This window comes from Taudactylus pleione, unplaced genomic scaffold (assembly GCF_031769625.1).
Source record: "Taudactylus pleione unplaced genomic scaffold, aTauple2 ptg000212l, whole genome shotgun sequence".
In the NCBI taxonomy this organism is placed as follows: domain Eukaryota; kingdom Metazoa; phylum Chordata; class Amphibia; order Anura; family Myobatrachidae; genus Taudactylus; species Taudactylus pleione.
Window position 1 is genome coordinate 11059779 of NW_028284614.1, and position 26622 is coordinate 11086400.

General features: G+C 43.9%; 1 protein-coding gene across 4 annotated transcripts in view; it reads right to left on the reverse strand.

The window, feature by feature from the left end:
* SCUBE1 (signal peptide, CUB domain and EGF like domain containing 1) overlaps nt 1–26622 on the reverse strand; it is a 326927-nt gene that overhangs the window by 263798 nt on the left and 36507 nt on the right. For all 4 annotated transcript variants that reach the window (XM_088478384.1, XM_088478382.1, XM_088478383.1 and 1 more), the window contains exon 3: nt 2988–3113. In XM_088478384.1, coding sequence (XP_088334510.1) covers nt 2988–3113 — 126 coding nt within the window. The remainder of the gene's footprint in view (nt 1–2987; nt 3114–26622) is intronic.

Consider the following 26622-nt stretch of genomic DNA (forward strand, 5'->3'; position numbering starts at 1 on the left):
TAATTATGAAATTGTATGAAATGAAACAACACTTCATTTATGCAGCTTGTAGGAATGCAGGAAATGTGTCACCAATATCTCACTCCGCCAGACGCACATTCTAGTCACTTTAATTTTTATTTTATTTTACGTTTATGTAGCAGCATTGATTAAAAAAATATATATATAAAAATAAAATGATGCACGGCTGCAAAAATACACAAAGACGTCATTTTCCTATGTACGATCCATTAATAAGTAGCCGCCAGTAGGATTGTACGTCGTAGTGTCAGAAACATCTCAATGCTGAATCGTTAATGAAGCCTGTCCCCTGAAAAACCACTCGGAAGAGTCAAGGAAATTCATATTTACAAGTGTCTACAGAGGAGGTTTGTTTCTGGCAGAAATGTAACTTTGTGGCGTCTGTCACAGAAGCCATAAACCAGGATCTAGAAAAACATGACTGGGTTGTAAAGAGCCATTTTGGAAGTTGGCTAAGGAAGGAGGAATGTTAAGCACATTAGACGAAGAACTGTTAGGAGGAGATAAAAAAACAACTGAAAGATATTTTGGGCAAAATAATATTTCAGACATAAACACGTTTTAGAATTCTTGACACTCCAAAAATACTTGAAAAGTATATATATTGCCTACCGATGTGTCCACATACATCGATCCTCCGTGCGTTACAAGTCGCGTTACATATAACACGTTATCACTGTGTTACCCGGTAGAACCAATCGTCTTTTTGCGTATGACTTTTTTCAGATGCGTCTTATTCGTACATCGATACGAATAAGACACACAAGCAGCTTCTGCTGATTAAAATGATATGCGGCATGCCTATATTCTGTGTGTGACTGTGGGTGTATCTGCATGCGAAATGCTACGTTATAGTGTTACAGTCGCTGACACTGTAACGTAGCATTTTGCATGCAGATGCACACAGAACATAGGACTGCCGCATGTCATTTTAATCAGCAGAAGCTGCTTGTGCGTCCTACTCGTATCGCTGTGTGACTAAGATGTATCTGAAGGAAAAAATGTTGCATGAAAAGATGTTTGGCGTTACCGAGTCACTCCAAGGCATGGCGAACAAGCAAGGAGGCTAGATGTATGTGGACATGTATGGACATGTAGAGCATGAATTAAAGTTGCACGTAAACGTCTTTTGAGACGTAAGCATTCATCTTGGCGCGTTACTGTTCACATTGCTCCGGTGCACAGCTTGCGGCCATATTTATATTAATGTATCTCACACTTGCTGGATCCAGTGCTTGCCAGTCGGATCCGGGATGTTAATGAGCAAGTACAGAAAGGGCTCTGTTGACGTCCAACCGTTTCCTCAACAATGAAATGGAGCAGGTTTAGTCGGATGATAATTTTTGCGCTTGCACATAGGATTTAATGTTGCACATTACCGCCTAAGCTACATTATCACCTAATCCTATACGTTAACCTGATCATTACGCTCCCCGGAGTCCCAAGGCTCAGGTGTTTCTTCCCCTGGATCGGGGCTGTGTTACGCCGCCGGTGGCGAGGGGTAGAGCCAAACTAACCATCAGAGAGGCAAACACCGAGAATGTGGATTCAGGGTGGTCCTCAGTCTCGTACCTCCATCCACTTAGTTTAGTGGGGTAAAATTAATTGTTCTGCCGATTTGGTGTTTCCTCTTTACCATTTCCAGCTGCAGCCCAGTAGTGGGAGGTGGAAGGAACTGTCCTCTTTCCAGACACTTTTACCAGTCTAGATCTAGAACCCATGATTACCTAGGAACATTTGAAATTAAACTGAGTGATGGAATTTAAGATAAGACTGGAGTTATTCCTGGAAATAAAGTGAATACAGTCAGATTAGACTGTAGAACCTACAGTATAGATAACAGATGACGTGGGGCTAGGGCACCAAAGATTGTGTGACTACGGGTAACAGTGAGTTACATTGAGACCAGTGTGCAACTTGTAACAGTCAAAACAGACAATGTACTTGTATCGTGCAAAGCATTCAAATAGGTCATCAACATATAATATTCATGCGATGATTTCAGGGCCTTGATGATATCCGATTATGAAGCACTTCTCAAAGAGTCTGATGATCCAGGTTAGCTTCTAAAGTAACATCGTCTACCAGCCTAAACCCTGGGCCTGATTCAGACCTACACGCAATGCCGATATTCACTCAAATTGAGCGATTGTCAGCCATTGTGTATGTGTGTAAGCCGCACTGCTCACGTGCAGCGATTACATTCCGATTATGCGCACACAGTGGAATCATGTACTCAGTGTTTGGGGGAGGTAACGGGGGAAGGGGGGTGGCTGGAGAAACACTGGTAGTGTTAAAATACTGTTTTCCGGGCGTCAATAAATTAGCCACTGCGTCCTTGCTGGCAGCAGGAGAGCCCTCTGCATGTCTGGAGACAGCTTACACTTACTCAGAGGGCCGATGGCCGACTGATCTGCGCACGATGTTTCAGGTTTTGCGCATGAGTGGCGGATGTGAGATGCTTTCAGTGGGGGGTCTCTAAGCAGTGGACGGCGAGTGGCTGATTAGCATATTTTTGCAAAATGCAAATCCATGAGAGATGGCAGCAACAATGGCATTTACGTCCGAACCTGAATCGGGCCCCCAGATGGTTGCTATGGGTTACATAACTCTAAATGTATCTTTAGCATTCTGACAATATTGACAATGTGAAAATGACACTGGATTACCATTGCATCAATCGTACTGCGCCATTCTCTTTCAATCTTAGCTAAAATAACATGAAATTCATGAAGGGGGGGGATTGAAGACGGCGCAGTGTGTCACCGCAGACATAATTTATGCCACGCCATAAACATTTCAAAACTGAGATTCCTGCTTAAGCTACATATGACTCCTCTATTAAAAGAAAAAAAACAATGTTAAAGTTCATATTATACAGTAGCTGTGAGAATTCCGCCATTGCGGTGCATTGTTATTGCATAAAATAACAGTAACAATCACAATAACATGATAAACGTACTCACCCAAGCAATTGTGTCCATCATGTGCCAACATAAATCCATCATAGCACGTACATCGATAATTCCCCGGTATATTGATACACTCGTGAACGCATCCGCCATTATAGTCATTGTCGCATTCATCAATATCTGAAATAAGGAGTTTAGAACATAAAGTTGAGCAGAAATGACTCATTGTATGTGTTACTAGTCACATTACTCTAACAGAAAAACACCAACAATGTTTGTCTTCCAAATACTAGGCCTGATTCATTGCGGATTGCAATCGCAACAGCGTACGCACATCGGCCAATGGTGCGTACCGCGCATGCGTATACAGTGCAGTGCGCATGCGTGAGTCAGCATTTGCGGATTGAGTGACTGGACGTCACCGTTTGGGGGGGGTGACAGGGTAGTGGTCGGATGAAAGGCAGGCGTGCCAGTCCGTTTGAACGCTGTTGCATGGGCGTGGATAAATTAGCCACTGCGATGGCATGCGGCGAGCTTAGCAATTTCTGGGACAGGTTACTTCAGGTTACCAATGTATACGCGGGATTGCAAGGTATTACGGATGTGAGATAGCGGTAGTTGGCGTCTCTACGCTGGCTTTGCGATCGCAGTCATTAGCATATTTTCGCAACGGAACTGTGTGCGTAATCGCAGCAGCGATCGCAATAGCAATCCGTAATGAATCAGGTCCACTGTGAATTATTCATACATATTGGTACGGTATATAGAGCATTAAATACACCTTGGAGCACCATCACCGTGCGCTGCCATATATTACTGAGGAGCCATCTTCTCTAGATCATAAGTAGGCAAAGTGGCTCTGCAGCTGTTGTGGACCTACATGTCCCAGGCTGACCTGAACATTAGATCCCACAACAGTGTCAGAGCCACATCTTGGCCAAATTTTTGTCAAACTTCAAAATGATTGAATTCGAGTTCATTGTTCCATGGCCGGCGGTTCAAATCCCGGCAGGGGTGAAATTCCTGATCGTCCAAGGTAAGTATTTCCTAACCCTATTCTACCCCCTAACCCTAACCTTCCCTTTGGGGTGCCTAACCTCCCCCCAAGTGCCTAACTCTACTCCCCCCTCTAAGTGCCTAAACCTAACCCCCCCTTCCCCGCCGCCTAAACCTAAGTCCCCCGGGGGGGTGCCTAACCCTAACCTCCCCCGGGGGTGCCTAACCCTAACCCCCCCTTCCCCTAGCCTAACCCTAACCTCTCGGGGGGATGCCTAACCCTAAGTCCCCCGCCCGGGAGCCCTAAACATAACCCTCCCCCCTGAGCGGCTGTCCTCCTTCGATCGGTAAGCCGGGTGTAGGGCTCCCGACGTAGGTAAAATGATAGGCGTTGGGATTTCGATACCTGTCATTCAACCCTTGCCGGGATTAGACAGTCGGGAAGCCGGCGGTCGGGATTCCGTCCGTCGGCTTCCCGACTGCTTCCCATCCAAGACAAGGATTCATGAAAATGCTTGGGGGCCCTTTGTCACTTCCCATACGGGAGATCCCAGGCTTCTCGGCCTTTTGGCCAAGATCAGGGGCCAAATGTAATAGGGTGAGTTTAGATAATCTGAGAGTTTAGTAGTAAAATCTGACACTTTTTAAACTCAGCCAATGTAATAGACACCGAGAACATGGAAAAATTCACCTGTGTTTAGACTCCAAAAACTCTCACGATTAAAACTCTCATCCAGATGTTTTCCCATGTTAAAGATAAAACTCGACCAATGTGAGAGATTACTGCTAAACTCTCACCTTTTCTAAACTCCCACGTTTGGCATCAGGTATAGATGCCCATGTACAGTGTGGAGGTTAGGAGCTATAAGCCTTCAGCTCGTCATCTGGCCAAGAGACCGGCTACCTGTAGCCTGAGGTGCTTTGTGCCCCTGCAGCGCTCTGAGCCGGGGCTAGCCAAAAGTTCACTAGCTGATGGCAACCGCCTGTGCACAGAGGCTTCCACGTGTGTGTGTGTTTTGTGTGTGTGTGTTGTGTGTGTTGTGTCTGTGTGTGTGTGTGTGTGTGTGAGGCCAAGAGCAATGCGGAAAAGTGCTCTGTCCCTGAAATTTGTGAGCCTCCAAGATAAGTAGTCAAATATGACTGGGTGAGCAGGCAGGAGTACGCTATATAAACTTCTGAGTTACATCTCATCACCATAATGCAGTCAGGTTTCAGTGTTCAATGGCTCTGGAACTTCTAACACCCCCCCCCATGGTATGTGTATTAATTACATTTAGCCAAATGTCATACCCTGCATAAGAGGACACCGGTTTAGTCATCACACCCCCTGTTCACTAAGTATTTGCAGTGCTCGATGACGGACAGTCAGACAGACAAGCAGACAGATATTGTAAGCTCCGATGGGGCAGAGAATAATGGTGGTATTATATCAACAGAAACAAGTAATACAAAAATATATATTGTACGGCCTACTTGTGTCAAGAAAATGTTCTGTACAACATTATCGCACCATTCCCAGCCTGAACTGCTAACACAACGCAGGATGGACCCATGAGTTCAAGTTCTTCACACCAAATTCTGATCCAACCATCTGCATACTGCAGCAGAAACCAAGAGTCCCAACAACGTTTTCCAGATCTTCAACTAATGTAGTGCTGGTGACCCCACTGTAGTCTCAGTTTCCTGTTGTTCTGCTGCTGTAGCCCATCCACTTAAACTGTACTGTGCATTCCTTTAGTCACCATGATGGCCGCTAGAACCAGTCTGGCCATTCTCCTCTGACCTCTCTAATTAACACACCATTGACACCCACCTAACTGCCACTCACTGAATGTCTTTTGCCTTGAGCACCAGTCTCCATAAACTCTACAGACATTTAAGCTTGAAAATACCAGGAAATCAGCAGTTCTTTAAGATACTCAAACTGCCCCGTCTGACACCATCATTCCGCAGTGAAAGTCACATAGAATACATTTCTTCCACTTTCTGGTTTCGACATGAGCAACAACTGAACCTCTTTATCATGTCTACATGCTTTCAAGCACAGAGTTGCTGCCATGTGATTAGCTGATAAGCTATTTAAATTAATAAGCCGGAGCAGAGGTGTACCTAATAACGTGCCTATTGAGTGTATATTTTATTACACACACCAAATGACATATACAAAGCCACCAATCAAGATCCATTTTCTGCCTAGCAATTCTTTTGGTTTTAGGGGTCCCAATCCATTTTGCTCAACATTAAAAACTAATATTTCCACTGATTGGGCTTTCAAACCAGAGTCTGTACTAGAATATTGGAGATAGTCACCAAATGTACGGTTGAAGCCCATTCAAGGGTCCTATAACAGCCGTAATTATGTACACATCATAAACGCACCCCCCCCCACCATGACCCGCCATAGTACTCCCTGCAGAAAAACTGTTCCACAGGTAACAATGTAGTTTCCACAGGTAACAAGTTCTAGTTTGAATATTTGCTACTACCACCAAGATCTGCACATCATCCCATCATTTTGCCCAAATCACCAAATTGTATAATTATTTCTAGTGCAGTATAGACAATAAAAGTAAATAAATGTTGTTGCTATGGGTAACAGCCACTTCTCCAGTGTATCCCACTAATAGGCAATAGACTCCAGGAGAAACATGGGTGGCCCTCCAACCTTCAAAAATGTCCCACATTATCTCAGTAATAGGTGAAAATCATACATTTAATTGAAGAGATGGCTACCGTAATAACATATCAGCAGGCAATTTAAACACGTGTTAAATGTTCTATCAAACAAATCTGACAATGAAGCAGGAAGGAGCTGGGTTCCACATGCGAAGACTCGGTGGCCCGTCTGTGGCCCTGGGGCAGCCTGTGGTCATCCCTGCCATAAACTGTAGACCAGGGGTGCTCTACAGATATATAGAGTAGAACATACAAAACCAGCGCAGAGAACACTGCAAAAAGTTAACTTATTTATTTGTTTGTTTAAACCACATAATTATATTTATCACATTTTCCGGTTGTTGACCTTTATTTTTAATAACACTATTTATTAGCGGTGCTGGTTTTATATGTGTTGCTCATAGACAGCAGATTATATGCCAGAGGCAAGCAACTTGTGGCTTGTCTGTTTTAGTACAGTACCTTTTTCTGAGCACTTTTACCTAATAAAAATATACAAAATGTGCCTTTTTCTGCTACAAATTGAGGTTTTGGCACATTTTTTCAGTGTTTTCTCTAACCGTTCCCAATGTTTCTCCTAGCTATTCCAATATATACATAGCTATTACTATACATATAAACAGTTCTACATTTCAGTCATTGGGCCTGGTTTTGACGGTCTCTCCTACTCAGTAGAAGTTCCTCAGAAAAATACATTGCAGAGTTATAGACGTGGAATTTCTTGCACTCCCACGTGAAGGCGGGGACCATGTCACTCAGTCCTCTTTGCAATCATCGAGGACCACAGTCTAAAGCTAAGGTACACTCTAGACGACTTGCAAATGGTGCAATGTCGTCAACGATTTCCCTTGAACTCCTGGACAAACGATCTAGTGCATACACACTGTGCAATCTAACAAATGACCCAACGATATATCTTGCATCGTTTGGTGGTTAGATCGCTACGTACATAATGTAACCATATCGCCTGGTCATTCGGTAGTGCGTGCACAATGCACAGTCTGAGAGAAATCGTTAACGAGATTGACAGATCTTCCCGCATGTACAAAAGATCTGAAGATGCAACACACGACACCACGGGAGCGCGCACAGGGCCTGATTCAGAGCCGCTCGTAAGCGGCCGCTCGTTCGTTCCCAGCGATGTTTGCACAACTGCGCATGCGTACGGATTTTAATACGCATGCGCGAACCAGTCAGTGCGGCTGAAAATCGTTTGTTCGCTAAATAGCGAATGCCTGCTATTTTGAGTGACAGGAGGAGGCGTATGTGGGTGCTAACAGGGGAAGGTGCTTGAAAACGGGGAGTGGAGATCCGAACGCAGGCGTGCTTAAAGGTCAAAACGGGCGTTTTATGGGTGTGCATAATTAATACAGCAGCGTCATTGACCACGTCACTGGGTTATTTTATAGTCAGAACTGCTCGCAAGATTGCGGTAGGAAAAACCAACCACAAGAATAGCGAGCAGTTCATACGCTGGTCGATGTACTCGATTAATCTAATAAATAGCGGACATGAAGTAGGATGCGAGCGGCCAGGGGGCGTAGTTTTCAAAAAAACGACAGCATGTTTGGTTCGCTCGTTCAGACCTAGAGGCGTGAACAGACCGCAAAAAGCGAACAGTTCATTTGAATAGCCACCCCTTTTTTTCTGAACGAGCGAGCGCAAATAGCGTCCGGCTCTGAATGAGGTCCACAGTGCGTACACACTTGAGGATTTGAACGATATGTCATTCCTATGTGTCGGAATAGGCGAAATCGTGAACAATATCGTGTAGTGTGTACCCAGCTTCAGAGAAGGGATTCCACAATGCCAAAATCAATGTGCCTACCAAACCTTGCAAGATTGTTTGTAATTATGATTTATGCCCCGCCCATTTGTGTCACATGGCATGTAATAAAGAATTTAAAGGTGAAACTTATCAGAGAGAATGAAGGCAAAACACAACAATATATAAGAAACAGTCTAGAACTTCAGAGATTTTGATGTTGTTGCCCCAAATGTCCTTGAGGAAGGCTGCCAGATTTTGACTTTGGTACTTTTCAAACACTTTAAAAGTTATTTTATTACAAATATAACAAAGTAAAATGGTATATACTTTATTTACAAAAAAAATAATAAGTTCATCTTTATCAGAGGATTAAATGAAACTTTCTATAAGTAATACAGAACAACTCCTATGCTCTCCAGAAAAGTATCTTACTGGTACTTTTTTTTTCTTCTATCTGGTTTCTAATGCCACATCACCTGCCCAAAAAAAGCTTAGTAGTATATTTATCTAACAATTAAGGTGCATACACACACAAGGATTTTTTGAACGATATCGTTTATCGTTCAATCGTTGAAAAAATCGTTCACTTTCTGAATTAAAACGATGAACGATTATCGTTCATGCGCGTTCACGTTTGTAGTTCAGTCAGACTGACCAACTCAACGATTTTCAGTAAGGGAATATGCAAACAGTTTTGTAGTTCAAAAAAATCGTTCATTACATTTAGTAAATGAATGATTTTAGTAAACGATTTTCATTAATTTTTCCCTTGATAAAATCAATGAAAATCGTTTACTAAAATCGTTCATTTACTAAATCGTTGCGTGTATGCACCTTAAGAGGTAGTATCTGCTATTGTGGACTCAATAAATGGTATTTGTAATGCAGCGCACATGTGGCCTTTCAGCTGCGGTACACTATAGATCCCAGCATTCCCTGACACAATTTTAGCATGCCCTAATAGCAAAACTGTGGCAGGGCATGCTGGGATGCATAGTTCCACAGCAGCTGGAGACCTGCATGTCGCATACCCCTGTTCTACACCATTTGGCAATGTGAGAACCCTTTTCAATTTCTCTGTATCCATAAAGCTTACAATCTAATATCTCTAACACAGGCACACACAAGATCTAGTAAGTATAGAGCTAATTAACCTGGGTCACCCGGTTAAAACTGATGCAAACATGGGGAGACCGTACGAACCCCACTGAGATAGCACTAGTGTCTTATTCTCTAAGTGCTAGGGAATTGAGAGCCAGCATTTTAATGAATTGTGGTTTAGAACCGCAAACTGGCTGCCTGCAATGTATGCAAGCACCGGAAATACAATTTAACCAGAAATACAAATTAAAATATAAACATGAGAACAAAACAACAAAAGCAGACATTGCCCTTGAGCTTCACTTGCACTAGAGCTCTGTAGGTGTGGGAGTAAATTACTGTGATTGTAATAGCTCCATATAAACATCCTGGTATATATACTCTACTGTCAGAGTGCTTACAGGCTGGCATGGGCTGCTCTGTCCATGGTACTGAGAGGGGATGGTATTTTAAGACCAACATTGCACACTCCAGCAAACATATACAGCATGATCTGCTGGAGGACATACAGTCATTCGTGAACAGTCACAAACATTTGTTACCCGTCAGGACATCATTAATAATCATCTGGTTCTCACCAAGTCCTAAAATAAAAGTATAATGGTGCATACACACGGGACGACCATCAGCGATAACGATATTGCTGAACGATCTCCCGGGTGTGCTGGATGATCGATATCGATCATCCAGCACACCACCAACCCACCAACAACCCACGATTGCGGGTCCCTATAGTAGCCTGGTCGATATCGATCATCCAGCACACCACCAACGATGGCCAATGACCCGCGATCAACGATCGTGGGTCCCTATAGTGACCTGGTCGATGTCAACCAGGTTGGCATGCGAAGCCTGGGCGATGGACGATATCATTATCATCCATACATGACCGCGCATCGCAGGCCGTTGGTGGGTTGGAAGGGATCAAAAAATGCACAATATGAGCAATAACGATATGATCGATAACGTTATCGTTCATATCGAGCATTATAATCGTCCCGTGTGTACGCACCATTAATCTAATAATGTAACAAACAGCCAGATTGTACTTGTCATTATTCATTCAACAAAATAATCCAACATGAAGAAACGATACAGTATGTGAAAAATTAAGCACACCCCATGGTGCAGCGGCCTGTAGAAACACCTTTTCTAACGGTTATCTATTAGTGTATCAGAAATTTTGGGCAGCTCCTCCTCGCCACACAGTATCAGTGCATTCAGGTAACAGTGCATTTTTTTTCGGTTACTTATTACCTCACAGAATGGGGTTGATACAAGGACAGGTCACTACATATCCAGGCCCCATACAAAAAATTGGAAGGGGTCCAGCAACACTGTCCACCATCTCGGGCCTAGTTCTTATGAGCATCTGCTGTAAGGTTCTGTTTCAGCTTCACTGCACCAACTCACATAGCTGCTACACCCCGTGCAACTGAGTGACTGGGTCCACCACTGTATTGAGGTCTGAATATTGACTTGGTCATTCCAAAAACAGCTATTATTATCTGTTTAATGCGTTCCCGTGGAGATTTGAGGGTGTGTTTAGGATCAGTTTCCTGAGCGTGATCTAATTTTGCCCATTCTTCATTTGTTAGACTGATAGTCATATAACTTGCTTGAGAATACTCTGAGATGAACAGAAGTCTTGGCTTCCCTTAAAATCCCAGTATTTCTTGTGTTTTTTTCTGATGATAATGTCATGAACTTTAATATTTACTGTTGATCGAGGATTGTAGATCCCCGATTGAAGCTTTTAGGAAAGTAGGGATGGCCATCGGCGGGTTAGCCATCAATGTTCATCAATGATGGTGCCATCTGGGCTCTATCATCAATGGCATGAAACTATCAACGGGAAACCATGCACATCCCTGCTATGAGGTGGGGCAGGCCAATCAGAGAAGGGAGCAGGGCTTAGAGGGCCAATCAGGAAAGGAGATTGGGCTTTATGGGCCACCGGTGTGTGGCTAAGCTCTGTTCCCCCAGCGACAAGGGTGAAAAAAAATTGTGCCTCTAAGTCATCGATGGTGGAGAACCATACAATCTCCGCCATGGATAGCAAAACCACTGGTGGTAAAACACCGATAGTTAGCTGGCCATCCCTATGGAACAGCCATTGCTGGAAATAAGTCTCTTCTCCTTGGCTTGGTATTAGTACAAACCTGGATGCTTCAGACCAGATTGTGAATGGGTCTATAGCTATAAATAGATGATGGCACTTTCTGATGAATAAATAATAATGTCACAAATGCCCCTCGCCGATATGGAAGCACAAAGGGTGCACTTAATTTACCACAATGGACCTCTTCTTGTAGGCCTATTGATGTTGAATGACTATAACATATTATGAACTATCAAAAGAAATAAAATTTGGAAATAAATTGAATGATATTATATTTTATATATATATATATATATATATATATATATAAAATATTCTCCATTACAAGTCCTGATCTATTGGGCTTATCCCTATATATATATAGGGATATTTTTCTGCTAATTAAACTATTATGAAATGTTCAGAATATGATTTGAAACGTCCATACTATTTCTCTTCCTGACTTGTATTACCCAGCTTCCCATGTTTCTTCAGCTCTCTCTCAACTACTACTCTAGGCCTGCTATGTACCTTCCCCCCCCTACCCTATTGCTTTGAAATATATAATAATACAAAGGAAAAACTGTATTTCTTTATTGGCTGTTATCTGCATCTGCTGTTTGAAGAGTTTAAAAATTAAATAAAAAATAATGTATCAAAAGAATAGTGCCATCTAGCATTAAAAGAAAATAAGACAACAATAAACTTACTTTGCACTACCAAAAAAATAAATAATAATAAAATAAATAAATAAAAAACTTTTGAATTAAAATCAACAATGGATCTTTTGTTTTATTAAGATTATTGATTTCATGTGTTTTGTTTTTGGTTTCTTTTTTTTTTTTTAAAGTAATTTTACAGTACTGTCCCTTTAAGACATTATTCTTAATCTTATCTAACAATCATCAGAAGAAAAAATATCTTGCAGTAAAAAAATAGGCAATAAATAAAACACATGTACATCCACATTTCTGTGCTGTTTTTTTTGGGTTGTTTTGTAACACTGTGAATGAACTCAAAAATTCCTTATTCTGTGCCAATCATCCGTGGCATTGCAGATACCTATAAAAGATATTTTATTGCAAACAGAAAAAAAATCAGCTATGATTTTAAACCATTTTCTTTCTTTCTTTCTTTCTGAAAAGAGAGCGCCATTAATTGCTGGCGTAATCAAGTAAACATTGGATTTTAAACATTAAAATGTACCTGTAGCCTCTACACAGTGAAGGAGGACATTTTTGGTAAGCTTATTTTGGCAATTTTGTCCTGTCATTACTTAAGGAAGTAGAGATCACTGATGCATGAGTATAGGAAGCCGTTGTATGAGTTGAATCAATTGTCAAGGAAACCAGTGACATCATGAAGTCTAAGAAGCCTTTCTCCACAGCATATACAAGGAAATCAGTAAGAAAATATTAATCTAGTGTCTACACATATGATATGGGAGTGGGGGAAAACTATTTAGGATATGTCACCAGTATAGCGGCAATCTTGAAGTCGGACATCTTGGATGCAAGTTTCATTAGAAGGTAGTCATGTGACATAGCAAATAGATGAAGAATTTCATAAGGAAAACAATGTTTTTTTCCATTATACGTATCTTTATTAATTCTCGAGTTTTAACTGAGTTTTCTTTCGCAGGTAGTGACATTAATGACAATGGCACTAACAGAAACAGAACTTGTTGATATAGTCTTGATATCTGGAGAATGAAGCACAAGATGCGATTGCAAATTATTTCAACCAACGTTACCCAATAGGCCACCTATTACTCACAGTGCAGTTGCCAAACTCCTTGCCAAATTTAAAGAAACCGGAACAGCTGCAGATAGACCAAAAAGTGTTACACATGAAGCAACGACAACTGTTGTGCTGGCATAATTTTCAAAGAGCCCACAACGTAGCACTCGTCGTCTGTATCATGAATGTGGGGTTAGTTGTATGGCAATTTTGAGAATTTTGGCCGTCAAGTGGAGATTGCACACTGGGTAACACAGCAACTTCCAATGAAAACCTCATTTTCCACAACAGGTATTGTTTAGTTATGAGGCAAATTTCTTTGGCAATAGAGAGATAAACAAACAGAATCACAGGTACTGGTTAGAGACAACCCCAAAAACAGTTTGTATGGTGTGGTTTGTAGGGTACCCGTATTGTGAGACCATTCTTCATTGGTGGAACATTAACAGCAGCACATCACAAGAGGTTGTTAGATGAAGAGATTTTTCCCTCTTTGTTATCAAAGGATGGGTCATATCCTAATTTCTTCTAGTAGGATGGTGCCCTACCTCATTATGGACTTATTGCCAGGGAATAACTTGATGTGCAGCTTCCCCAAAGGTGGATTGACTGCAGAGGTCCTGTCCAGTGACCACCAAGATCCCCAGATTTAACTCCGTTGGATTTCTCTCTGTGGCGTTACCTGAAGGAACGTGTTAATGCTGTGTAGATACAAGATCGTAATCATCTGCAACAACGAATTGTTGATGCTTGTACTCATATTCAGCCAGACATGTTGGTCGCGGTTCATCAGGAAAGGGAAAAGTTAATAGCCTTAACACTGCAACATTGTGGACAGCACATAGAACATATCCTATAAACTTTATGTTAAAACCCGAGAATGAATGAAGATACATTAAAACGAAGAACACCACTGTTTTTCTTATGAAATTCTACTACCTTCCCAATGAAAAAAATTAAAAGTTACATCGAAGATGGCCGACTTAAAGATGGCCGCCATACTGGTGACATACCCTAAAAAGTTTTCCACCACTCCCATATAATATGTGCAGACACTGGATTAATATTTCCTTACTCATTTCCATTCTATAAGGGTGTTTCCACACACTTCATTGCGAACGAACCTGCTATACAAATCAGCAGTAAGGAGAGATACCGCCCAACTTCAAGCCCCATCAGAACAAAGCCCAAAAGGGGAGACGTGTCAGAGCCATCAAAATCAGGACTGCCCATCTACATCAGGACAGTAGGGTGTAATGAATCCCAACCTACTTTGCAGACAAGGCGAACAGCCTTTCCCAATAATCTGGTAGTCTCCCAGAGAGTATATAACAGTCATGTGGAGCTGCATGTGCCATAATGTTTTGCCAGCTACTGAAAATATAGTTCAACATCTGCAGGTTGCAACTATTTTTTTTTATTTTTTTTATTACTATTATTTTATTTTTATTATTTTTTCAAACTAGCTCTGGGGTAAAAATAAAAAAGGAAAGGTCATAAAAAAAAAAGACATCTTATTTTCCCAGCTTCCAAAATAAAAATAGTGTTTGGTTTTACATTGGCAACCTAAACAATACTGGTGGTTCCAGTGAAGTGTGACTGGTCTGCCCACTGGGAAACAATAAGACCACAAGTAAAACCTCGGTGAACTTCCTCCACAGGGTCTGGCCAGTCACTTATGCTCCAGCACAGCCCATTTATATCCAGACTTACCAACCATTTGAGGTCCTGTGCTATCCTGAACATCCAGGGTGTTATTTATTCTGAGAAGCAGCTTTGTAATTATGGTTACACAATATCCAAGTTCTCCGCCAAATAACAGATTTTTAAGCATTTGAAAGTATTTGAACTCGCAAGAAAAATGAGAAACGATTACTCTACACAAAAAGGCTGGTGTTTTTGTAGGCACCGGTCTCCACGATAATTTGTTTTCGGGGATATTCCTGCACAGATATATCCAATTATTTGACTTGTAACTCACCGCTAAGCTCCGCATGTAACCAGACTCCCAAATGCTCTGCTTTTCTCCCTCTTATTGAACCGCAGAAACAACATTAGAACCTTCCCTCCCCCTATAAAGTGCACTCTGCGGCTATTGTGCCAGTTCTGAAAAGGTTACTGTTTTTGCAAGTTAAAGTGTAACCAGACCTAAGGAATTACTAATGATTTTATCATCTTTGCAAAAATATTTCCTGCTATTGCTCATGGGCACAATTTTATAATATTTAAACAGACAAGATTTAATTAAATGAAATTAAAAAAAATTAGCAAAAGACATAAGTATTCAAATAAAAAAAATATATATATTATATTGTGACTCTTGAACAGAACAGGGGCGAAACAATAGAGGGTTTATAGGACCCAGCCAAAAGCTAAACCCTATTTTCTATTCGTAACCTGGCACGCCTGTTCGCTATGTGAGCCTCCACAGTGCAAATTTGCGCATTTTGTGCAGCAAAAAAACTGGCTAAAGTTCAAATCAGCATAAAGTCTATTAGATTATGTTGTATACTGGTGCATACACACATAACGATTTTGTAACCAACGATTTTCTTTCAGATTTTCTGTCAGATTTTCCCTTGAAAAAGTGAACGATTTTTTGAAGTGTAATGAGCGATTATTTGAACGATGAACGAATAATGTTCCTTCCCTTAATGAAAATCGTCATGCAGGACAGTCTGAAATGGACGATGAACGATAACTACAATCTACAAACGGGAGAGCGCATTTGTGATTATCGTTCATCGTTATAACTCATAAACTGAACGATTTTTTTTTACGATTAACGATAACGACGTCGTTATCGACAAATCGTTCAAAAAATCGTTACGTGTGTATGTACCTTAAGTATTACCATATAACTAATACATCATAAAGCCAAAGATAGGAAATTGGAAAAGTATGTTAAGGGCAGAATAAAAGGACGAAGGAAAGTTTAAAGCAACGTATTGCTTAATACAGTGTTTATAGATATTACGGTACACAGAATGGGCCTCATTCATTCATGGACACACTAATTGATGTTTGTGCAGTTGAGCGATTATTTGCTACTGCGCATGAGTAGATTTTCACTGTCCACGTGGTATCTCAGGGATTGCAATCCCCGGCGCTTGCAATTACACAAGGGGGTAGACTGAGACTAGTATTTGCACATTATCGCAGCAGCCAATACGAAATAAATCGCAGCCACAACGCCATTAGCGTCCACCACTGAATTAGGCCACATGTTCCTGATTCAATTGCGACTTTATCTAGCGATTGTTCGCGCAATGAGCACGCCTTGCAGGTATCGTGTTCACTTTTACATACATGCACACAATTCAGTCGTACGCATCTCAGCCGTTTTATCTACTGCCGTGGGAAGCGCATTGCTGGACGGCAACGTGGCGGCAACAATCATATTGTGGGTGCAGGCAGAGTTACTCGCTATCGTGAGTTGTGCGTATGCATTACAGACGCCAAATTCAGTCGCATCACCTGAACCCAGCATGGGGTAAATAAAAACGACGATTATAATGACCGAGCGACCATCGGCCCCATGTTTCCAGGTAAGACCTTAGAAATATGGCAGTTGCAACAAATTTCAGCAGAAAACCCCGGTAAAGTGGCAAATGCGCAGAATATAGAAAAAACTCAGACACTGCGCTAAGATCTTTCCCCTCTATTGAGCATGCGCCAGGCTTTATATTGGTGATGCCTATGAAATTTTTTTATGGACCCTGATGGTGATCCGTCCTGAAAATCAAAAGAAATCTGCACGATTATGGCGGCTTTAAGTATCATGTCTACTTAAGAAATGCCTATAGCAGGAACTTGTGCATTAGGCAATCTAACGCCGAAGACTACAGTCCCCATAATTCTCAATGAGGACTGTGAACTTGGCCAATTTGCCAAACTCAGATTGCATTACCCACCGCTACAGCTATAGGCCACAAGATTGCCGGAGAAGGATCTATTGATGACTTCATATCAGCCAGGGCTGTGTGCACGCATGAAGCGATAACCACATATGTGCAAACACCGCCTTTGCTGCAGCGATCAGCAAGTGGTGAAACAGGATTTAATAGGGCAAAGCCATCACTGGGACAGCCTCCTAGTGGAAGTGATGCCCCGCATGACTTCAATGGTAAATTGACCCATTGATTTGTTATCGCTGCAAATAATGGCAATAACAGGGGTTAAGGGGGTCCTTAATAAATAAGCCCCTTACAGAAGTCACTGATCTCTACTGAATTCATAGGCAAATATTACTCCGGTGTACAAAATGGCTGTATGCACTGTTATTTTCAAACAGCATTATTATCTTGCTAACATGACCTGTCAAAAGAGCAAGCAAAGCCACAATCGACATTGATATAAAGCAAATATTTGTAGTGCAAACTTACCTACTTTCCAGGAATGTCTGGGAGACTGTAAAATTTCGGGGGTTTTCTTAGATTGCTGGTAGAGAAAGACACCTTTCTGCATCTTAGTGTTCCCGCTAGACCGCAGGCAGGGCGGGCATTCGGCGTGTGCTACAGAAAAGGGGGTGTGGACTACCAGGGAGGGGGCGTGTCCTTCATACTGGGGGGTGTGTCCAGCACTGACAGAGGTGCTGGGCTTCCCCCAAGCTCTCCCCTCATGGTGAAAAGATGTCATGTGCATGCGCTTGGCATCTATTCACCTGGTGGAGTTCGATCACCACAGGGCAGGCTGTTTCAGCGGGGCACTGCTAAAAGGGCAAGGCGCATTTTGCCCCTTTAAAATTTGGTAGGGCGCGGCACCCCGCTAAAACAGCCTAACGGTAACACTACATCCCACCACTCTTACTTGAGAAATAGTCGAAACCATAATGACACTGGGGACCTCATTCAGAGTCTCTCGCTAGCGCTGTGCGCTCGCAAGTGGCCCGATGGTTTGCGTACGCACATGTACACTGCACATGTACACACTTCGTTCTGCGCGTGCGCAAACTACTCTGTGCGATCGCAGGCCGCTCGCTCGCCCAGTAAAGACAGCCCAGTGTAATGAGTGACAGGAGAGACCGTTTGTGGGTGGTAACAGGGGCAGGACACTAATAACCATTTTAGAGGCGTGCATAATTAACAGGCAGCGTCATAGTACATGTCACATGCCTGTTTTTTACACTGAAGTCCTCGCAGTGCTTGCGGTAGGGTAAGGCAACCACAAGCGCTGCGATTGCTTCCGATTGTCCTCGATGTACCAATGTTTTAATACACTTCCTGGAGATGACGTGCGCTAGTGGGCGGCTCTGCCTGTGCGATTGGGCGCACGCTGGCCGCTCGCTAAGACATGGGGGGCGTGCTTATGCCTTGGCGAGCGATCGCGTCACGTGGTGTCACTTTGACAAATTTGCATACGCTGGGTGCGAGCGATCGCATCTAGCGAGAGACTCTGAATGAGGTCCTGGGTCTGATTCAGTTTTGGGAATAGAGTAAGATAAAGCAAGTAACTGTGCACCTGGACAAACCATGTTGCAATGCAAGGGGGGCAAATACATAAAAAAAAGTGCATGCAGGGTAAATACTGGCTACTTCTGCAGCACAAATGCTGGACAGCTTTATTTTTACAGTGCAATTTAGATTTCAGTTTCGACCCAACCCTCACACATTTACAGTAAATCTCTCTGCACATCTCTCTGCTGCCGGGATTCCGGCGCCGGTATTCTGACCACCAGGAAGCCGACTACATCCCGTCTTATAGTGGCAATGACTGCAGTATGTAAATGAGAGCGAGAGATTCAGTAACATTCTAGCAGCATAAAAAGAAAAAAAATAACCATATCTTCTAAATACGTAAAGAATATTCTACTATTAGCATATATGGACTAAATTACTGACCATATATACTTAAAAAAAATTACTAAAGGTTAACCCAAGTACCAAGGATAATTCCTTATTACCTTTAGTAATAAGGAATATTTTCATTATAGAAAAGTGTACGTTAAAGATTAGAACAACACTATAAATCTAGCTGGAAATAAGCATAAAAGATAAGGGACAAACGGTAGCAGATAAAAACCAGAAAATCAAAAGGAAAAGCTGAGAGTGGTTACGTGCCCTGCGGGAATTCACGTTCTATTTTCATACATTAATTGCAGTTCAAAGAGAAGTAAACCCATTTGTTTAATTATTAATTAAGGTGGATGCCAGGATAGTGAGCAGAAGCTAATTACTGGATCAAGATCTGAGATCTTTATTTTGGATTTGAGGATTTGGCTCTATTGCCAAATACTTATGTTGTTCATTGACCCGTAACATAGCCTGAGGGGTAAGCGCATGCCACCGCTAATGCAGCCTGTTATCTCTTATGCAAGAAGTACATACATTTATTTGGAAAACAATATTGCCAGTGCTATACTAATGTACATTACATGTCAATGTACCTGCGTGGTGGAGGGGGGGGGTCTCCTGGGACCCCCTCTGTGTGCGCTCTGGAGAGTTCTTCAAAAATAAAGATCCTCCAGGCTGGAGGACCAGAGTGGTACCTAGGGCTTTAAAGAAGCAGCAAGTACTGTCAGGCTTCTTTCTCTCATCACCGTGTACTGATGTGGGGGTCAAGTATGACAGTATACAGTATGGAAGCTCTGCATACCGGGTTCTCCTATTTAGAAATGTCTTGTTCTAGGACAAAGAAGGAGGAGACAGTAATGGGTAAAACTGGTAAAAGGGAGGGGTCACATAAGGGTGAGGAGAGAGGGAGATGAGGAGACAGATAAACAGGGAGAGATGTGGGACACATAATGGGGAGGTGAGGTGAAAGGTAAGGGGGAGGGGACTGGTAAGGGGGAGATGAGGGACACTAATGGGGAGGTGAGGTGAAAGGTAAGGGGGAGGGGACAGGTAAGGGGGAGATGAGGGACACTAATGGGGAGGTGATGTAAAAGGTAAGGGGGAGATGAGGGTACAGGTAAGGGGGAGATGAGGGGACACATAATGGGGAGGTGAGGTGAAAGGTAAGGGGGAGGGGACAGGTAAGGGGGAGATGAGGGGACAGGTAAGAGGGAGATGGGGGACACATAATGGGGAGGTGAGGTGAAAGGTAAGGGGGAGGGGACAGGTAAGGGAGAGATGAGGGAACAGGTAAGGGGGAGATGGGACACATAATGGAGAGGTGAGGTGAAAGGTAAGGGGGAGGGGACAGGTAAGGGGGAGATGAGGGACACATAATGGGGAGGTGAGGTGAAAGGTAAGGGGGAGGGGACAGGTAAGGGGGAGATGAGGGGACACATAATGCACAGGTGAGGTGAAAGGTAAGGGGGAGGGGACAGTTAAGAGGGAGATGAGTAACACATAAGGGGGAGGTGAGGTGACAGGCAAGGGGGAGACGAGGGGACAGTTAAGGTGGAGGTGAGGGAACCCATAAGGGGGAGGTAATGGAACCCATAAGGGCGGTGTGAGGGGACACATAAGGGGAAGGTGAGGGGACACAAAAAGGGAGAGGTGAAGGATCACAAAAGGGGAAAGGTGAGGGGACACATAAGAGGGAGGCTAGGGGACACATAAGAGGGAGGCTAGGGGACACATAAGAGGGAGGCTAGGGGACACATAAGGGGGAGGCCAGTGGACACATAAGGGGGAGGCCAGTGGACACATAAGGGGGAGGCCAGTGGACACATAAGGGGGAGGCCAGTGGACACATAAGGGGGAGGCTAGGGGACACATAAGGGGGAGGCCAGTGGACACATAAGGAGGAGGCCAGTGAACACATAAGGGGGAGGCCAGTGGACACATAAGAGGGAGGCTAGGGGACAAATAAGAGGGAGGCTAGGGGACGCATAAGGGGGAGGCTAGGGGACACATAAGGGGGAGGCCAGTGGACACATAAGGGGGAGGCCAGTGGACACATAAGAGGGAGGCCAGTGGACACACAAGGGGAAGGTGAGGGAACAAATAAGGGGGGAGGTGAGGGAAAACATAAAGGGGGAGGTGAGGGAACACATAAGGGGGGGAGGTGGGGGGACTGGTTTAAGGGAGGTGAGGGGACAGGTAAGGGGGAGGTTAAATGACACCGATGGGGGAGGCAAAGGGGGAGGGGACACTGATGGGGGAGGGGACACATAAGGGGCAGGAGACAGGATACATAAGGGGAGGTAAGGGACACATAATGAGGAGGGGAGGGGACACATAATAAGGAGGGGAGGGGACACATAAGGGGGGAAGAGACACATAAGGGGAAGAGAAAGGGACACATAATGGGAGGGGACACATAAGGAGGAGGGTTCACATAAAGGGGGAGAGGACACATCACATAAGGTGAAGGGGACACATAAGGGGGAGGGGAAGGGACACATAAGGGGAGAGGACAGATAAGAGGGAGGTGGGGAGTCGCTTAAAAGGGAGGCAAAGGGACACAGCAGATAAAAAAGAACATTTATGGGAGAGGTGAAGGGACACTTACAGGAAGGCAAAGAGACACTTAAGGAAAAGGTAAAGGGATATGGGACACATAAGGGGGAGATGAGGGGACACATAAGGGGGAGGGGGAGGGACACATAACATGGAGAAGAGGGGACACATAAGGGGGAGGGGGAGGGACACATGAGGTGATGGAACACATAAGGGGGAAGTTGATGAAAAACATATGCGGGAATGTGATGGAACACATAAGGGGGAAGGTGAGGGAACACATTAGGGGGGAGCTGGGAGGATACATTAGGGGGGAGGTGAGAGAACACATTAGAGAGGAGCTGAGGGGACAGGTTTAAGGGAGGAGACAGGTAAGGGGAAGGGGCACTCACGAAGGAGGAAAAGGGACACTCAAGGGGAGGCGAATGGACACTTAATTGGAAGCAAAGGGATACTTAAGGGAGAGGTAAAGGGACACTTAACTGAGAGGTAAAGGGATTCTTAAGGGAGACGCACTTAAGAGGGAGTGTATAATTAAGGGAACGATGAGTGGACATATAAGGTGAAAGGGACCAATAAGGGTGAGGAGAAGGACACATAAGAGGGAGGAGAAGGACACATAAGGGTGAGGAGAAGGACACATAAGGGGGAGGAGAATGACACATAAGAGGGAGGAGAAGGACACATAAGAGGGAGGAGAAGGACACATAAGGGGGAGGAGAAGGACACATAAGGGGGAGGAGAAGGACACATAAGGGTGGGGAGAAGGACACATAAGGGGGAGGAGAAGGACACATAAGAGGGAGGAGAAGGACACATAAGAGGGAGAAGGACACATAAGAGGGAGGAGAAGGACACATAAGGGGGAGGAGAATGACACATAAGAGGGAGAAGAAGGACACATAAGGGGGAGGGAGACACATAAGGGTGAGGAGGAGGACACATAAGGGGGAGGAGAAGGACACATAAGGGGGAGGGAGACACATAAGAGGGAGGAGAATGACACATAAGGAGGGGACTCATAAGGGGGAGGGGGGCACACATAAGGGGTGAGGGACACCTAAGGAGGTGAAGAAGGGACACATTAGGGTAAGGAGAAGGGACACATAAGAGGATGGGGACAAAAGTGGTAGAGACACATAAAGGGTAGGCAACATGCAAGAGGAGGGGACACATAAGAGGGACAGGTAAGAGAACAACCTAAGAACAGATGTTAGAAGAACATGTTCGCCTTCATACAAGTGTACCCTCCGTGTCTGATTTATTTAATTACAGTTTCTGTGTGTATTCAATTTTACTCTTAAAATCGGTCAAGAAAAACTCTTATTAGTATATTGTTTAATAATACTGCATCCAGCAAACATTAAATGAGTATATTGCTTACAGGGTTCCTTTCCGCATATGCAAGAGTGCGCTCAGGGTATTTGTAGAACGGGTGTAAATCAGTCATAACAATGTTAGACTGGGAGCTGCCATAATTACCAACGTATTATATTAAGTACGGTTTTAATTGCACTTAAGCACACCAGAACAGGGCCTATGTGCCTTTTCTGGAAGAATACCAGTGAGCTCCGCCGAAAACTGAAAATATAGTAGGTAAGGGGGTGGGAGGGGGCTGGTTTGGGCTGAAATTCTGTATAATATTTGGAATTCCACACAATTTATTATTTTATTTTTTTTTGTGGTACAAGAGTCCTACTTTATAGATTACAGATTAGAAAAAATGAAATGATAAACTCAATAATGATGTTACATACCAGTAAGACTGAGTAACATAAAACCAAATGCCACATATACAAACACACATAAATGTCCAATGGAAGTCATCCCATAAAGCCATACAACTGTGACTATTAACTTGACCACGTAACATGAATTCCACACGGGGTTGTTACAACCTGCAACTTTGAAGCGATAGTTCTACAGGAGATGCTAAAGTGTACTTCAAATATATAAAATCGCCAGGATAAATTCCAACCTATGACTAGGTAAGAAGATCGTTTGCAACATTCAACAGTACAAGCTATATAAAGAATAGTTAAAAAAAAAAAAACATAATTCAAAAGAATAATACAAAAAAAATAAAAAATACAAAGAACATTACAAGACAATGAGGAAAATAGATTGTTTTTCAATGTTTTATTTAGTCAGTGCCATTTGCAGTGGACGGGTAGAGGCAGCTTCTGAATTCAGAGGCTTCAAAATTGTGCATTTTAAAGCACAAAAAAATAGCTTTAATTAGGCTGGACATCCCCTATTGGAGGACTAGCTTGCTTAGTCTCAATCATGGAAGCGTATTATTGGCAGGGGCCCCCATAGGTTAGTTGCCTAACCCTAATCCGACCCTGCTATGTGTGATTGCTGCTTTAAGTTATTTGGGTTTTTTTCTATGTACCCCAGACTCCAAATCTAATTACTCTCCTAGCACTCAACACCACCCTTCATAGATCTCAAATCTCATCCTCCCCCTACCACCCTCTTAGATCTAACTCTGATATGCTTCGCTCACTCTTCCCTTCAAGACTTCTCCTGTGCTTGTTACCCACCTATGGAATTCTCTACTAAGCCCAATCAGACTTTTGCATAGCCTTTAAAGTCGCTGAAAATCCAAACTTCCCTTAACAGACTTAAGGTACGTACAGACTAGACAATATTTTGCACGATTCTCCCGAACGTCAAATTGTGTAAACTATGTTCAAATCGTGAGTATCCACTCATGATAACGATGCCGATGTGCCTACCCGCGGGTCGTACATCGCATTTTCAGATCTTGACTACAGCAGGCAAGATTTGCCAGTCTCGTACACGACGCACAGGAAATCGTTAAGGACGCACGATAGGAAGTTGGTCACATTCAACACTTTTTAGCACCATATCGTGGTGCTGGAGTGTCGGGGGGGAGTTGAAGGGAAATTGCATCGTGAGCACATCGTCTAGTGCACGGGTTCTCAGACTCGGTCCTCAGGACCCCAAACAGTGCATGTTTTCCAGGTCTCCTCACAGAATCACAAGGGAAATAATTAGCTCCATCTGTGGATCTTATAAAATGTGTCAGTGGGTAATGAAAACACCTGTGCACCTGCTGGGTGACCTGGAAAATGTGAACTGTGTGGGGTCCTGAGGACCCGAGTTTGAGAACTACTGGTCTAGTGTGTACCCACCTTAAGGGGGAGATGTAATAAACCTTGGAGAGTGATAAAATGGAGAGGGATAACGTACCAGTCAATCAACTCCTAACTGCCATGTTACGGGCTGTGTTTGAAAAATGACAGTTAGGAGCTGATTGGTTGGTACTTTATCTCTCTTCACTTTATCTCTCTCCAAGGCTCAGTACATCTCCCTCTGGGCCCCTGATTTGTTAAAAAAATCCCTGTGTTGTGCAAAGGATATAATGTGACGCAGAAGTTGCTTGCTACTGTTAAGTCTTACATAACAAAGCAGAGAATAAGTCAGATTGGGCTCTAAACTCTTGAGCCGCAGGTGAAAGCTCGACAGGTCGTCGGCCGCGGGTTGCCGACCACCAACTTAATCCATGGACAGCTAAGAGCAGCAATAGACATATCCAATGGTGACACAAATGCAAACTATAAACAGACATTGTAGAAAATAGTGGGCACACTGAGCAACAGCAGTAGTAAGTAGCCCTTTTTAAAGTCTATTTAATTTGGAATATACTTGGATTCACGAAGGTAAGTAGCGGGGGTTGGGGGAAGGGTTAGGCACTTAGGGGGGAGGGTTAGGGTTAGGTGCTAAAGGGAGTGGGTTAGGTTTAGGCACTAGGGGGGAGGGTTAGGTTTAGGCACCGGGGGGGGAGGGAGGGTTAGATTTAGGCACTAGAGGGAGGTTAGGTTTAGGCACCGGGGAGGGAGAGTTAGGTTTAGGTACTGGGGTGGGAGGGTTAGGGTTAGGTACTAAAGGGAGTGGGTTAGGTTTAGGCACCGGGGAGAGAGGGTTAGGTTTAGGCACTAGGAGGGAGGGTTAGGATTAGGCACTAAGGGGGGAGGGTTATGTTTAGGCACCAGGGAGAGAGGGTTAGGTTTAGGCTGCGGGGAGGCAGGGTTAGGTTTAGGTACTGTGGTGGGAGGGTTAGGGTTAGGCACTAGGGGGGAGGGTTAGGGTTAGGGTTAGGCACTAAGGGGGAGGGTTAGGTTTAGGCACCGGGGAGAGAGGGTTAGGTTTAGGCACTAGGGGGGGCGGTTAGGGTTAGGCACTAGGGGGGAGGTTTAGATTTAGGCTGCGGGGAGGGAGGGTTAGGTTTAGGTACTGTGGTGGGAGGGTTATGGTTAGGCACTAAGGGGGAGGGTTAGGGTTAGGCACTAAGGGGGAGGGTTAGGTTTAGGCACTAAGGGGGAGGGTTAGGTTTAGGCACTGGGGAGAGAGGGTTAGGTTTAGGTACTGGGGTGGGAGGGTTAGGGTTAGGCACTAAGGGGGAAGGGATAGGTTTAGGCACCAGGGAGAGAGGGTTAGGTTTAGGCTGCGGGGAGGCAGGGTTAGGTTTAGGTACTGTGGTGGGAGGGTTAGGGTTAGGCACTAGGGGGGGCGGTTAGGGTTAGGCACTAGGGGGGAGGTTTAGATTTAGGCTGCGGGGAGGGAGGGTTAGGTACTGTGGTGGGAGGGTTATGGTTAGGCACTAAGGGGGAGGGTTAGGGTTAGGCACTAAGGGGGAGGGTTAGGTTTAGGCACTGGGGAGAGAGGGTTAGGTTTAGACACTAGGGGGGAGGGTTAGGGTTAGGCACTAAGGGGGGAGGTTTAGGTTTAGGCATCGGGGAGGGAGGGTTAGGGTTGGGTATACTTACCTTAAGTATGGATGGTAGCCTAGTCGGGATGCCAGTGTCGGGATTCTGACCGCTGGGATCCCGAACACTGGCCTTCCATACCCAACCCCTTTAAAAATAGGTTTTGAATAGCCTGTAACAAAACCCTGCTTCCTTTTCAGCATCTTTAGTGATTTGCATGCTA